Below are 16175 nucleotides of genomic sequence, written 5' to 3' on the forward strand. Positions count from 1 at the left end.
GGAGAGCTGTGATTGCTGACTTTTAGAATGTAGCGGTTCCGAGGTTAATATCCTAATCCTGACTTCACTAACTAGTGACCGACCTGAAGCAATGTAGTGGAGGTTCAGATTACTGCCTTAGCTGGCTGCTGGTCAGTAACTTATAGGTAGCGAAGCTAAGATCAGCATATCAGCCCTAGAAAATATTAAAACAAATAGGCACAACTTACAGTCAGGTCCATAAATATTGGGACATCGACACAATTCTAACATTTTTGGCTCTATACACCACCACAATGGATTTGAAATGAAACGAACAAGATGTGCTTTAACTGCAGACTGTCAGCTTTAATTTGTGGGTATTTACATCTAAATCAGGTGAACGGTGTAGGAATTACAACAGTTTGCATATGTGCCTCCCACTTGTTAAGGGACCAAAAGTAATGGGACAATTGGCTTCTCAACTGTTCCATGGCCAGGTGTGTGTTATTCCCTCATTATCCCAATTACAATGAGCAGATAAAAGGTCCAGAGTTCATTTCAAGAGTGCTATTTGCATTTGGAATCTGTTGCTGTCAACACTCAAGATGAGATCCAAAGAGCTGTCACTATCAGTGAAGCAAGCCATCATTAGGCTGAAAAAACAAAACAAACCCATCAGAGAGATAGCAAAAACATTAGGCGTGGCCAAAACAACTGTTTGGAACATTCTTAAAAAGAAGGAACGCACCGGTGAGCTCAGCAACACCAAAAGACCCGGAAGACCACGGAAAACAACTGTGGCGGATGACCGAAGAATTCTTTCCCTGGTGAAGAAAACACCCTTCACAACAGTTGGCCAGATCAAGAACACTCTCCAGGAGGTAGGTGTATGTGTGTCAAAGTCAACAATCAAGAGAAGACTTCAGAGTGAATACAGAGGGTTCACCACAAGATGGAAACCATTGGTGAGCCTCAAAATCAGGAAGGCCAGATTAGAGTTTGCCAAACGACATCTAAAAAAGCCTTCACAGTTCTGGAACAACATCCTATGGACAGATGAGACCGAGATCAACTTATACCAGAGTGATGGGAAGAGAAGAGTATGGAGAAGGAAAGGAACTGCTCATGATCCTAAGCATACCACCTCATCAGTGAAGCATGGTGGTGGTAGTGTCATGGCGTGGGCATGTATGGCTGCCAATGGAACTGGTTCTCTTGTATTTATTGATGATGTGACTGCTGACAAAAGCAGCAGTATGAATTCTGAAGTGTTTCGGGCAATATTATCTACTCATATTCAGCCAAATGCTTCAGAACTCATTGGACGCCGCTTCACCGTGCAGATGGACAATGACCCAAAGCATACTGCAAAAGCAACCAAAGAGTTTTTTAAGGGAAAGAAGTGGAATGTTATGCAATGGCCAAGTCAATCACCTGACCTGAATCCGATTGAGCATGCATTTTTTACTTGCTGAAGATAAACCTGAAGGGAAAATGCCCCAAGAACAAGCAGGAACTGAAGACAGTTGCAGTAGAGGCCTAGCAGAGCATCACCAGGGATGAAACCCAGCGTCTGGTGATGTCTATGTGTTCCAGACTTCAGGCTGTAATTGACTGCAAAGGATTTGCAACCAAGTATTAAAAAGTGAAAGTTTGATTTATGATTATTATTCTGTCCCATTACTTTTGGTCCCTTAACAAGTGGGAGGCACATATGCAAACTGTTGTAATTCCTACATCGTTCACCTGATTTGGATGTAAATACCCTCAAATTAAAGCTGACAGTCTGCAGTTAAAGCACATCTTGTTTGTTTCATTTCAAATCCATTGTGGTGGTGTATAGAGCAAAAATGTTAGAATTGTGTCGATGTCCCAATATTTATGGACCTGACTGTATATTTTAAAAAGAGATTCTGACACTAGATTAACCCCTTCACGTCACCGACTCCCAGCCCTTTAAGGAGTTTCAGATGCCGGGATGCAGGATGGGTTTATGATCATGTGACCGACGTGATTGGCTGTCATAGTGGTCACATGATCAAAAAAGCTCCCAATCGCAAGTAGAGATCGGGAGCTGTTAGCCGCCAGTAACTTGCTGGGAGCACACTGTGCTCGTTCTCGGCACAGTTCTCTTTTTCTTTGGGTATGCATATAAGTGGCCTCTTGGCGATAAGGCCAACCCACCGAGAGTCTGCACATATGCGTACAGCTGTCAGGAAGGAGTTAAAAAGTAAAAAATTAGCGTTGCCTATAAAAGGAAAGAATACTCACCAGCCCTATCAACCTTCACTCACATGGAGAGCCACAATGGCTGAAGAATCTTCAGTATCTGATGCTTCTTGGAGGTCTGGTTCCTTGTTCTCTTCTGTGGTTTGATCAGCAACCCCTTAGGCCACAATACTGTCATAGGGATTGAACCATCACACACAGCAGGGGACCACGCATTTCAACACACCCTGAAGGGTAGTGAAGATTCTTCAGATACCATGTACATTTGCAAGGGCGACTAGCACTGGTGCTAAATAACAGTGGCATGAATCTGCTGATCCCGGCAGCTGTATTTCCACCTGCGAGTAGCTAACGAGCCCTATACATTTCAATGAAAGGTCGGCAGCAGCCGCAGCTATACATGGCTGCCTGCAGAGCCAGCGACTACCTGCAGTGATCATTGCTGTTTACACACAGTGGGGGATATTTATTAAAACTGCATGGAGGGAAAATTGGTGCAGCTCTACATAGAAACCAATTAGTCTGCAGGTTTTATTGTCAAAGCTTAGTTGAACAAGCTGAAGTTAGTTGATTGGCTACCATGCACACCTGCACCAGATTATGACTGCACCAGTTTTAGCAAATCTCCCCCACCGAGTGAAAACCTTTCCAAACATTCTATACTGAAAAAGTGTTTCAAAAGGTTTACCAAAACCCCACATTAGGTAATTATGCATGGTATGACAGTCAATGAATGCCAGCTCTTTTCATAAAAAGGCCATATCCACCAAACCCACATAAGGGTTGATTTATTAAAACTAGAGAGTGCACATTTGGTGCAACTCTGCACAGAAACCAATCAGCTTCCAGGTTTTCTTTTGTCAAAAAATAGTAGAAAAAGAAGCGAGCGCTCTCTGTTAAGCAGCTAGAACACCAAAGGCAACCAATAATAAAAACCTTCAAAAGACATAAAATAAATAAATAGGTGCAGCGCTATAAAATGACAAATAACGTTCATGAGTATGCCAATAAAATCATAGTCAGTTAAGATATAAGTGCACGTAAGCTGAGGATTCTTCAATCTGTGCTCCAAATCGTATGGAAGAACTATGCACTCACCAGATGCGTAAAGTAAATACGCATTAAATATCACTGCAGGGGTCTCGCCTAGGTTGGTCGACCAACAAGCGGAGGGCGGAGATAGGCCGCGGACAGTGTTTGGTCCGTTACCTTTCCGAGATTGTAGTTTACACGTCAGAGGCCGGAGGAGCTGATTGGTGTACGGAGACATCGCCATTCCTAGGACAGAGCCCAGCGCGCCCACACCATGGCGTACCCTGGATATGGAGGAGCAGCGATTTATTTCTAGAGCCCTCCATGATCCAGCCAACACAGTATCCAGAGAGGGGAGTTCCTTAAAGCAGGCTTCTACACCCGCCCATCCCTTAAAGGGATCTCTGGCCAGCTGGACCATATTCCCATCCGTGAGCTCTGAAAAACACCACCATACACAGAAGGAGGATTGCCCAGGATTAGGACCCCATCCAACACCTAGGTGAGACCCCTGCAGTGATATTTAATGCGTATTTACTTTACGCATCTGGTGAGTGCGTAATTCTTCCATACGATTTGGAGCACTAATTGAAGAATCCACAGCTTACGTGCACTTATATCTTAACTGACTATCATTTTATTGGCATAATCATGAACGTTATCATTTGTCATTTTTATAGCGCTGCACCTATTTATTTTATTTCTTTTGTCAAAGCTTAATTGAACAAGCCGAAATTAGAAGCTGATAGGTTACCATGAACAGCTTCACCAAATTTTGCACTCTCCAGTTTTAGTAAATCAACCCCAGTTTCCCTTTTGGTTTACAGGCATCTCTACACCCACAAGAACTGGTACAGTGTATACTTATTCCACAGGTACAGGATCAGTACACACAAGTTGACAAACTTATCTTGAAAAGGACAAAAAAAAAAACAAAAAAAAAACAAAAACGGACAAGTTGACATTCCTTGGGGACGGCAAAGCCAGGTTATTCCCCCAGAAGAACGTTGTCACCCAACTGTAATGGTCCTAATAGAAGCTACTGGTTGCATCAAACGTAATTTCTATTTTAATTAAAAACACACAGATACATTGGGGAGTCCCATTTTGAAAGAAGTAGTCCTATAGTAGTCCTTCTGAGGAGGAACAGACATAAATTTGTTACTTAAAAATTAAAGTGTTACTAAACTCAGGACTCCCATAGTACACACTACATGGAAATGCAATTATTTTAGTAAATATAAACTACTAAATTCCTTTTCTCATCAGCAGTTAGAGCAGTCTTGTGACATCTACAAGTGTCCAGCAGAGCACTGGTTAAAGCTTGTAGGAGGAGTTTTCTTTCTGCTCTAGGAACATGAAGAAATGCCCGACCTCTGGACAGTACTGATTGGCCCCTGTGCTGATCACATGCACTCTCCCAAGAAAAAAAAAAACACCTCTCTATACACACCAAACTGAGCATGTGTGTCTTCATATGTTTTATCAGGAGAGGAGAACACTGGAAGAAGGGGAGGATCAGAGAACTCCGGATCAAACAGCATTTTTACATAATGCACAGGATTAAACCGTTATGTTTCACAGTGAGTATAACAAGCATGCTTTACTGCATATACAGACTGCTTTTATTGTTGTGAGTTTAGTAACACTTTAAGTCATCTGTTCCTACTCAGAAATATGGGTGATCTGATCCAACAGCACCCACTATAAACTAAAATTATCTTGATAACTTTATCCTTCGTGCATCTAAACCCAAGATTGAAATGGTGGCTGCAATATTTTTCTTTACTTCCGTCCCTAGGGTGACCATATTCATTCACTGTACTATCTATGGAGCAGCAACATTGTCACGCTAATGTGTTGGGACTACAGAACAGTCAGATACACCTGTATCAATGACTTGTCAACTATCCAATAAAAACATGGCTGAAATGATAGCGTACCAATCTACATGGCTGTACAGAGAGCATATACATACCAATCTGCTGTCAATTCTAACGTCACTTGGCTCCCGCCTCAATAGCAACCCAATCATTAAGAGAAGGTCCAAAAACACAACAAGCACCCACATGCAGGCCCTCTTCACCATGGTTGTTTATATCTGAAACACAGCTGCCTTCAGACAAGCCTCTCCTACGATAAAATATCCTTCCTACAAGAATGTCTTGACAAATCCAACAACGGCCATAACACGCCTGGCAAATATTTTTTTAAACTCAAGCCTGCCTCTCCCCCAATTGAACAATAAAAATCCTTGAACCAATGCCAATGTTGTGTTTCAACACAGCATGAAAGCAAAGCCAGCAATGTATTTGCATTATATTCAAAGCTCTTATTCAAATGTCATGGAAACTCTCTCACTTTCAGTGCTACATTCAGTGTCATGTCTTTACAGCACCAAGAAAAAAAAAAAAAAAAAAAAAAATGTGACACACACACACACACACACACACACACTTCAGTCCATATATATTTGGACACGGGCGCAATTTTAGATTTTTACAGGTATTTACCAAAACGTATTCAAGCTACAAGGGCGGGCGGTCCTCGTGGCGGCTGATGAGGGGTGCCAGTGGTGACTGGAGGAGCCCTTGGGGGGAGTCGCGGGTGGCAGTGGACGGAGAGGAGCACTGGACTCCCTGGACGCCGAAAGACTGGGAGCTGGAGGCGGCGGAGAAGAAGGGGATGGTGACTGCGTCCATGTGACAAACTATGTGACCACCCAAGTTACAGCCCAGGAGACTATGGTGGCAATTTTGAATGTGACAAATTGTCCTAAAGGAATAGCAGAGCAGTGAGACAGCAGCCTTGGGAGACCCAGAGACACTGAAACACCCCAGGTCATTTTGACACATATAGCTCCCCCCATTGATTCACCTGGACCCTCCTGGAACCTGACTTGGAGACATTGGTCGAGTGAAAGTGTGGAGGGATTGAACGATCCTATGCGGTTGGCATGGAAGGTAGTGGCGATTTGCCGTAGGTAACGGCAGGACATTTAATCCTATGTTGTTCCTGATATAATTGTTGCCATCTAAAATTCACCTGTGAACTGGGGGGGGGGGGGGGGTGGAGACCTATATCAGGAATACATGAGCCGGGGTGTTGAGTGGTTGGTGGAACTGGCTAGATTATTACTACTTTCAAAGTAACACAATAGAGATGGTAAAAGCCATCAGAAGAAAGGAAACAATGGTCTTTCCTTCTAATGGTAAATCCTTAAACGAAATGAAGAGTAGATATGTTAAAAGTGTGTGTGTATGGGGGGGGGGGGGGTAAAAAAAACCCCAGTCAAATGCAAATTACATGCAAAGTACAATAAGAAAATCCATGCCTCTGCAGGAGAAAAGCCCAGGGACCCAAACCATGGAGAAACAGCATGATGGAGATCAAGCTAAATTGTCATTTGGAATACTGGAAAAGAATCAGACTAAAGAGTTTATAAACATGGAAAATGTAAAAGAACTAGGAAGTATGGATCAGTAAAGAGCCATGTCACAAACACCTACAAAAACGCAGATGGCGGAAAAGTTCTCAAAACTAGAGATGTCTATGAAAAGTTAGATGGGGACTTTACGCAATGATTTGGGTCGATTACTAACTTGAGTTGAAGTAGAGGGGAGAATGGGGGCATACATGCAATTAATCAATAAATTAGAAACGTAGGTGGAAGTGATGCCTAAAGAACAGAGAAAGCTCTCATTTAAAGTGGAAGACCAGGAGAATCGCAATAGAAGAAATAACTTAAGGATCAGGGGTCTACCAGAGGATGAGGAACAGGAAGAGGACTTACGGAAGAAAATAAAGAGTGTGTGTAAGACAATAATGGGATGATCAGCAACAGAAAAGTAAAAAAATTGAGAGAGCACATAGGATTAGATGGCCAAAAGGAATACTGGCGGAAAACCCCAGAGACGTGATAGTTCGATTTCATCATTTCGAAGACAGAGAGAATATGGAAAGGTTTACGTGACTATACCGAAATAAAATATGAGGAAACAAACTTGCATATTTTTGCAGACATTGCTCCAGAGACACTGGCTAGAATAAGAAATTTGAAATCGTTGGAGCATAAGAGAAAAAAGTTCAATATAACTGGGGCTTCCCAGCATGCTTAATCGAATGGAAAGATGGAAAATCAGTAAGGCTGAGGTTCCCAGAAGATCTCAATGACTTCTGTAAGAAATTAGATTTACAGAAAATAACCTTGAAGGATGGTCAGAGGGGCTTAGAGAGTGGAATGCAGGGATTAGGAAATTGGTAGCAGGTATCTAAGAAGAATAAGTAGGGGAGTATGGTGTGGCAGCCAGGGGGTGAGAGTTGGAGAGAGAACCCCTTTTTGTTTCTCCTCTCTTTCTCCTTTCCCCCCGGCCCTCTGTGGCCGCACCATGGTTCCCTTGCCCCCGGTCCCTTCTTTCTCGGCTTGAGATAATGGGTGAGATGGATGGAGAGCAGTGAGAACGTGGATCCGGCCGGCGGTCTGGAGGCCAATCATGGGGATGATATGAGCTAAGGATTGGGGTCGTTGTGCGTGTTGAGTCTCACCCCATACTAGGAATCGCTAGTGGGAATATTTCACAACAGATTCCAAGGCAATATGTAGGACAGGAGGGTTTTAGGGTAAAGAGAAGAAGGGGGAAGGGAGGGTGGGAAATGGGGTAGTGGGTAGGCAAACGGAGGGGGGGAGGGAAGAAAATGGGGATTTTTGGTAGGGAGGGAAGGGAGAAAGTCCATATCTTAAAACGTCTCTGTCTTCCTGTGTTGGGAATCCTGGTAGAGTAGGGAAATAATTGTTGAAATGAGCTTAAGTATATGACTTATAATGTGAAAATGTGAAAAGGTTAAACTCCATAACAAAAAAAACATAAGATACTAGAAAAATTCAACAACACTCCAGAGATGTAGTATTTCTTCAAGAGACACATATAACCAATGATACAAATGTTAAGCTATACACGAAGTAATACGTAGACTCTCCAGTTAAAAGGGCTAGCAATTGGGTTTTCAAAAAAAAAAATTAGTTTTATCATGGAGGGAAGAATGGAGGACCCAGAGGGCTGATATCTATTTCTGAGGGAAAAATTACAAGGATCTGAATATACACTAGTTAATCACTATTGCCCAAATAAAAATCCAGTAACATTCTTGGAGGGTGTGTTAAGGAAACTTTCTGAATTTAAAAAGGGTAGTCTGGTTGTGGCTGGAGATTTAAATATGTGTCTGCACCCTCAGCTAGATATGCCACCTTGAACGCGTAGAGAGGTGAGGAATCAAAATTATTGAAGAGATTATTATATCAGTGTCAATTGAAGGATACTTGGAGAGTAAAACATCCAAGAGAAAGAGATTACACCTTCTTCTCCCCGGTACATGGATCGATTTCAAGACTAATGATCGAACATAGACAAGTCATTGGTTAGTGCCAACATAGAGGTTACGTTTATTTCTGATCATGCTCCTGTCACAATGAGACTACGGGTAGGGGGAGATCATGATAAAAAAACCTATGTGAAGATTAAATGAGATGCTTATACAGGATCCTGAATTAAAAAAGAGGTAAAGGCAGGAAATTTAGCAATTTTTTGAGCTCAGTGAGACTAAGGAGGTGTCGGTGGCCATAATCTGGGAGGCACATAAAGTATATAATCAGAAGAATATTGATTGTCATGGGAGCAGAAAAAAAAAAAGAAGAACAAGGGAAAAAAAATAGACAGTGATAGAGGAGCTCTACAAGTTAGAACAGTCACACAAAAAATACAGGCACGGACATCTATCAGAAGAGAATTATTAAAATAGAAGAATTAAAGATCTTATGGAATAGGAGTCGACAAGGATATTCAACAGGGTCTCAAAAGAAAGATCAGTGGGGGAATAGACCTGGAAAATACTTAAGGAGGAAACTAAAAGAAATCCAAAAACTTTATAGAAAAAATTAAAGATGACAAAGGAGAAATGGTGTACGCCACCACTGATATCTCTAATAGGTTCCAAAAATATTATAGCCGACTGTACGATGTGAGCCCCAGAACCCAAAAAGAAACGGTGGAGGAAAAGAAGAAAAATAAACAGAAATATTTGAATGAAGTAGAGTTGCCAAGAATAGCAGAAGAAAAATTACAGGCCCTACAGAGACCTACTACCCTGGAGAAAATCACCTTGGCCCTAAAAAATATGGCTAAAGAAACGAGCCCTGAAACGGACGGATATACTGTGGGTTATTATAAAAAATGTACAGATCTCCTAATCCCTAAAATGTGTGCTTATATGAATGCAATAGGGGAGGGGCTGGAAATGAGGGAGGAGTCATTGCAGGCACATATTACTATTATATTTAAAGGAGGGAAAAAATGGCACACAGTGAGCCAGTTACAGGCCCATATCCCTAATTAACATTGACACCAAATTGAACTCTGAGGTACTGGCAACCAGACTGAAGTAGGTGATGCCGGAATGGACACACCTGGATCAGGTAGGATTATTCCTGGAAGAGAAGGTAGGAACAATGGTCTGAGATAATTGCTCCTCCTACAAAGGGTAAAAAGAGAAACTGCCGACATTATTCCTGTCAATTGATGCCGAAAAGGCTTTTGACAGGGTTTACTGGGGTTTCAGGATTGATACACTAAAGGTTTTACGAATAGGGCCTAAAATCTTAAAGAATAAAAGGGCTTAATAGCGCTCCAGTTAAGGTCAACGGATCCCTCTCTCAGTTCTTTAAAAATGTATAACGGAACCAGACAAGGATGCCCACTTTGTCCTTTATTATTTGTTTTATCCCTGCAACCTGTGCTGGCGAGGGTAAGAGTATTTCCCCTAAGGGAAGGATAACATTTCTGGGAAATGGAATAAAGATCAGAATGCACGTTTGAAAGATATACTGAACAAGGGGAAATTGCACACTTTTTCTGACTTAAAGGAAAAAAAAAAAAAAAAAAAAAAATTATTTTTCACATTAGACAAGTTGCAGTATGGCCAATAAGGTCATTTTGTTTCAATGCTCCCACAACCACTGAGGACGTTGCAGGATCTGTATCCATTTGAAAAACTGTTGAATGTACCTATAGTTCCTAAGAAGGCACCTCAGAGATTTATAAGATTCTTATGGATATGGAGGGTACTGATACTCCTAAGTTCTTGGAAAAATGGGAACAGGAGATTGGAACAAAATTGAATGAGCAACAAAAGAAAAAAATTATTCAAATTCACACGAGGAGGAGAAAATAGAAAAATATAGGAAAATGTGGAGCAGCTGGCTAATTTTCAAAACATTTAAAAGATATTTGGAACTGGTGGGAATATAGGTGGAAGAGTATCAGAGGAAGTTTTAATGGAGTACCCGACAGAAAGGAGATAGGAGGGAAGGGATACATATATAGATAATCACGAGAAAGGATAGACACGAAGATTTCGGTATGGACTCGGGGAGGAAGGGTGGGGCAGGGGATAGAACGATGCAAATGGAATTTATGTATTGGTGAAGTTCTTTTTTATTTCTGTGTGCATTAGATGCTCTTTTTGTATTAGAAAAAAATAATAAAAGAAATATATAAAAATAAATAAAACGTTCATTTTTAATATTTTGTTGATAATCCTTTACTGGGAATGACTTCCTAAAGTCTGGAACCCATGGATATTACCAAAGACTGGGTTTCATCCTGATGCTTTGCCAGGCTCCAACTGCAGCTGTCTTCAGTTCTTTTTTGTGGGTCTTTCTGCATTTAGTTTTGACTTCAGCAAGTGAAATGCATGCTCAATTGGGTTGAGATCAGGTGATTGACTCAGCCATTGCAGAATATTCCACTTCTCCTCCTTCAAAAGCTCCTGGGTTGCTTTTGCAATGTGTTTGGATCATTTTCCATCTGTAATGTGAAGCGCCGTCCAATCAACTTTGCTGTATTTGGCTGAATCTGGGCTGACAGTATATCTCTAAACACTGCTGAATTCATCCGGCTGCTTCTATCTTCTGTCACATCATCAATAAACACCAATGACCCAGTGCCACTGGAAGCCATACATGCCAATGCCATCACACTGCCTCCACCATGTTTTACAGAGGACGTTGTGTGCTTTGGATCATGAGCGGTTCCAAGCCTTCTCCACACTTTTTTCTTTCCATCATTCTGGTATAGATTAATCTTAGTTTCATCCTTCCAAAGAATTCTTTTCCAGAACTGGTCTGGCTTTTTTAGATGTCTTTTTGGCAAAGTGGCTTTTCTAGTCTTCAGTCTTTTGAATGGATTGCACCTTGTGGTGAACCCTCTGTATTTGCCCTCGTGAAGTCTTTTCTTGATTGTAGACTTTGACAATGATACGCCCACCTCCTGGAGAGTGTCCTTCACCTGTCTGGAAGTTGTGAATGGGTTTCTCTTTACAATAGAGAGGATCCTGCGATCATCCACCACTGTTGTCCTCCGTGGACATCCATGCCTTTTTATGTTGCTGAGCTCACCAGTGCGTTCTTTTCTCAGAATATACAAAACTGTTGATGTGGCCACTCCTAATGTTGCTGCTATCTCTCTGATGGATTTGTTTCTTTTTTGAAGCCTTACAATGGCCTGTTTCACTTGCATGGACAGCACCTTTGAACGTATGATGTAGGTTCACAGCAATAGATTCCAAATGCAAATACCACACTTAGAATCAACTCCAGACCTTTAACCTGCTTAATTGATGAATAAATAACAAAGGAGTAGCCCACACCTGGCCATGAAATCGCTTTTGATTCAATTGTCCAATTACTTTTGGTCCCTTGAAAAAGGGGGAATGGCTACTCTTAAGAGCTGCAATTCCTAAACCCTTCCTCCAGTTTGGATGTACATACCCTCAAATTACACCTGAGAGTGTGCACTTTCAGTCCATATCCATTAAATAACTATAGCTTGAATATGTTTTGGTAAATACCTGAAAAAACAAATTGTGTCTGTGTCCAAATATATATGGACCTACATATATATATCTCCCCAACACATCAAGTACTGCCTGGATTATTACAGAGGTTTAACATTGACAGAAATTGAAAAATCATGTCCGATTGAGCCTTTACTGTAAACTGGCAGGTCTCGCACTGATACGCAGTAATTTTATAGCGTTACCTATGAGTAACTTTGCACGTACACATTCTTAAACACAGTCTGTTTATGACCATGTTTCACACAACACCCATAGTTAGGGTGCAACATGAAACCAAGTCATATTCTCCCAATGACCAATCCACAAACTGTTCTTCCTTGCCTGAATCACGGGGTTCTTCCCCCCGCAGCATCCTGTATTGGAGAGGCTGTATGTAGCTCCACATGCACAACCGCATTATCTATTCCCATATCCACTCACAAGGGTTTTTGAATGAAGTCCTCTCTGTCGCCACAACAGGGAGTCATAGATATGAATAGACTATGTGGGCAGTGAGGTTATTGTACTTGTAGCCCACTGCATAGCTCCTCCAGACCATAACAGTAGCATGTAACAATGTACAGACTTGGGGCTGTAGGGATACTCTTGCAGAAGCCTGTGCACAAGCACTCACAAAGCGTTGTTTTTTGTTTCAGAATGGGATCAATCTTTTTTTTTTGTTTGCCAAAGATGGAGTATAGCATTATCGTGTCACAATAAAGAGCAACAGTTTTATTGTACTTTAAAAAGTATAGATATCCAGCATGACATTTTCCCCCATTGAGATCTGATATGTTTTCAAAGTGTTCCTTTAATTTTTTTGAGCACTGTATAGATATGTTTTTTTCTTATATTTTGTCTTGGGATATGCTCTAACTCTGATAAGAGCCAGCATTCCTTCTTGACATTTTTGATATTTACAGCAGAAGTGTGGGCTTGATGACCTTGAAGTAGAAAAACACATTAGACCAGATGTGTTCAGCACACAGACAAATAGAAAAAGGAGCTGAATAAAGGAAATCTCTTGATTTATCCTCTGAGTGAATCCTTCAACTATATGAACAAGGAAAACTAAGGTTATATTTAATGTTTAACAATTGCCATTAAGCTGTTTTTTTCCTGCCATCATTAAGTCCTCCTAGTGGATTAGAGGACAGGAAACAAACTGTGGTAGCCCTCTAAAAAGAGTAACTCGATCTCAGCTACAAATAACCACTACAATTTTACTAATAGATCTTTAAAGTAGAACTACAGGCAAAAGTTTTAATTTCATTTTGGACAGAGCAAGGGAGGGTTTTAACCCCTGTCAGATTTTTTTCCTCCATCTGTATCCCATTGTGGAGTTTTCCCTTCCCATCCTGTCCCATGCCCAAGGAAAATCCCTGCAAATTAGGGGAATTCCTTGGGGACCTCCAGGTCTCCAGAACCTGTCCCCATTGGAATATTTCCTCTCGATTACTTTTCTGGAGACAACCCAAAGTTTAGCATTTTCTTTTACTTTCAATGATAAATGGTAAGCAGGACAAATGGAAAGCGTGAATCTCCTTAACAGGGGCACAGACAGAAACAAAAACTGACAGGTGTTCTTCTAATCCTGACCTATCAGATGCTGTCTAGCCTGAACTGTTATCGCTGCAAGGAGAGGAAACAAAGTGGCGGGGATTTCAAATTCATGCAGCTTTCTCTCCCCTCCTGAGACGGAGACTCTGCAGGCAGATTTCCCACACCGCTCCTCTGTGCTATGACAAGCCTGGGTTCACACAGGAGCAGTGGGGAAACCACATGCAATTAGCACTGCAAAGTATCGGTAATCGGTATCGGCAAGTACTTGACCAAAAGTATCGGCCCTCATACTCGCCAATAACAAACCGCCCCACACAAAAAGAAAAAAAAAAAAAAAAAAAACAGTATTGGTGCATCCCTACGTTAAATTTCCTTAATAATTTAGGTGTAGCAATACCTGACCATAAATGGTGCCAAAACAAACAGCGCAAACTGTTTAACATGAAAACTTTATGTAGTATCATCCATTGCACAAGGATAACCAAATTAAAGTAGAACAATTGTAAGCCCTAATGAGCTGGGCTGATTCATCCTGAATTGTACTGGAACTGTACTGTCTGCCCTCACGTTGTAAAGCACTTCACAAACTGTTGGCACTCTATAAATCCTGTATAACAACAACAACTAAGGGGCAAAATAATATTTATAAAAATTAAAAAAAAAGGAGTTTGCAGATCTGTTAATGTTCGACTTCCTTCAACAGATTGATAATGCTGTTTATTCTGCACTTTAAAACAATGCTGAAGTTCCCCACCTCCCCTGAAAATGCAGAGAACACCACGGGGAGAAAAAAGTAAATAAAGGCTTGTCAAATAAAAAAGGAATTCACACAGTGAACACTATCATTACAAGAGCCTTTTTTTTTTTTTTTTTTACTACAATGGTTATTATAAAATGTTAAAGCGGTAGTAAACATGAGGGGAAAAAAACAACAAAAAACAACTCTCCCTACAAGGCAATGTTATAATGTGCTAGTATGCATCACATACAAGCACATTATGAAGACTTCCTTTTAAACAAAGCCCTCCAGCGGCATACTGTCCCTTCTGAGGAGGCTTTTATCTTCACCTGGCCTTCCTCCCGGGTCCATGGGCTGCGGCCAATTGACTGGCCAGGCTGCGGCGACGCATATGTGGGAGTCTCAGCTGTGGCACACAGCTCTGGAGGAAAGGCATGGGTATGCCCTTCATTCAAAGCGCATGTGCCACTGACATCACCGGCTGCTAGAAGATCTCCTAAACGGTGTACGTTTCATTTTACCTACTGGTAAGCGCTCTCACAAAGCTTATCTGTAGGTAAAAATAGAAAAGAGTTTACTACCACTTTAAGTAAGACGTCCAGTAAGAAATATTCATACCTTTGGTGGAGTTTCCTCTACTGCAGTGGTTTGAAGGCCCTTACTTTCTTTATCTGTAGCCGACTGTGTGTCAATTCTAAAGAAAAACAGCTTAATTAGCTCCAAAGTAAAAGAAAACATTACCCTAAAGGTGGAAGCATTGTTAGCACATGACCCACAAATAAAGTTATTAAAAGTGAATGTCAAGACAGAAATATAGCGGGATGGGAATGAGGGGACTTCCACTGCTGATGAGTTAAAGGATGCTTGCATGCTGCAGTTTTGCAATCCACATCCTGGTTTTTCTACCCATTGAGTCGCTGACCTAAAACAAGCTTGCAGCCAGTGAAGCTCCTGTGTGAAATTGGGGATATGACAAGCCTGGGTTCACACAGGAGCAGTGGGGAAAACTGCATGCAATTTGGACAGGACTCGTACTAAATAAATATATATATATAAAAAAAAAAAAAAAACACACACATAATCGGTGCATCCATAGCTCACAGTGGAGATAAGCTGCAGCTATGAATCAGTCACCTACTTCATAATTGTTGTTGGATGGGCCACAGCAGGAGGGGAGAGGGGCAAGTTGGACCACATAACTAGGGATAGCGTGCGCTTAGAAACGTGGAACAGAACTTTACAAAAATATATAAATTTATATGTACAGTGGGGCAAAAAAGTATTTAGTCAGCCACCAATTGTGCAAGTTCTCCCATTTAAAAAGATGAGAGAGGCCTGTAATTGGCATCATAGGTAGACCTCAACTATGAGAGACAAAATGAGAAAGACAATCACATTGGCTGATTTAGAAAGTTTTGCCCCACTGTATAAAAAATTTATGAAAAGGGACTGTCAATCCAAACAGCTAGGAACAATTCAAAAGTCAGCATTATTCAGCATCTAAAATCTAATTATTAAAACCATGTTTTGCAGGACTGTTCTTTTGTATGGTTTGCAGCAGCCATGAGTTTGCAGCAGCCATTTCATTAACATTAGAAAACCAAAATGTCTATTGGAGGGGGTGGTTTGTTTCCAATATATAGGGAAATTATATTGGCTAACTTCAGCAAATGTAGCAACTGAAAAATGGTTTGTAATGTTTTATGGGCAGGGGTGTCAGGTATCAGTATATTTTAGAGACCATTTTATACTTCTTGTTTTG

The 16175-nt window shown here is 41.1% G+C and overlaps 1 protein-coding gene across 3 annotated transcripts in view; it reads right to left on the reverse strand.

Moving 5' to 3' along the window:
• TTC3 (tetratricopeptide repeat domain 3) overlaps nucleotides 1-16175 on the reverse strand; it is a 192774-nt gene that overhangs the window by 96707 nt on the left and 79892 nt on the right. For all 3 annotated transcript variants that reach the window (XM_089677913.1, XM_089677912.1, XM_089677911.1), the window contains one exon: nucleotides 15032-15107. In XM_089677913.1, the coding sequence (XP_089534039.1) occupies nucleotides 15032-15107 (76 nt within the window). The remainder of the gene's footprint in view (nucleotides 1-15031; nucleotides 15108-16175) is intronic.

This window comes from Staurois parvus, unplaced genomic scaffold (assembly GCF_062004578.1).
Source record: "Staurois parvus isolate SC_StPar_1 unplaced genomic scaffold, SC_StPar_1.0 ptg000195l, whole genome shotgun sequence".
Classification (NCBI taxonomy): domain Eukaryota; kingdom Metazoa; phylum Chordata; class Amphibia; order Anura; family Ranidae; genus Staurois; species Staurois parvus.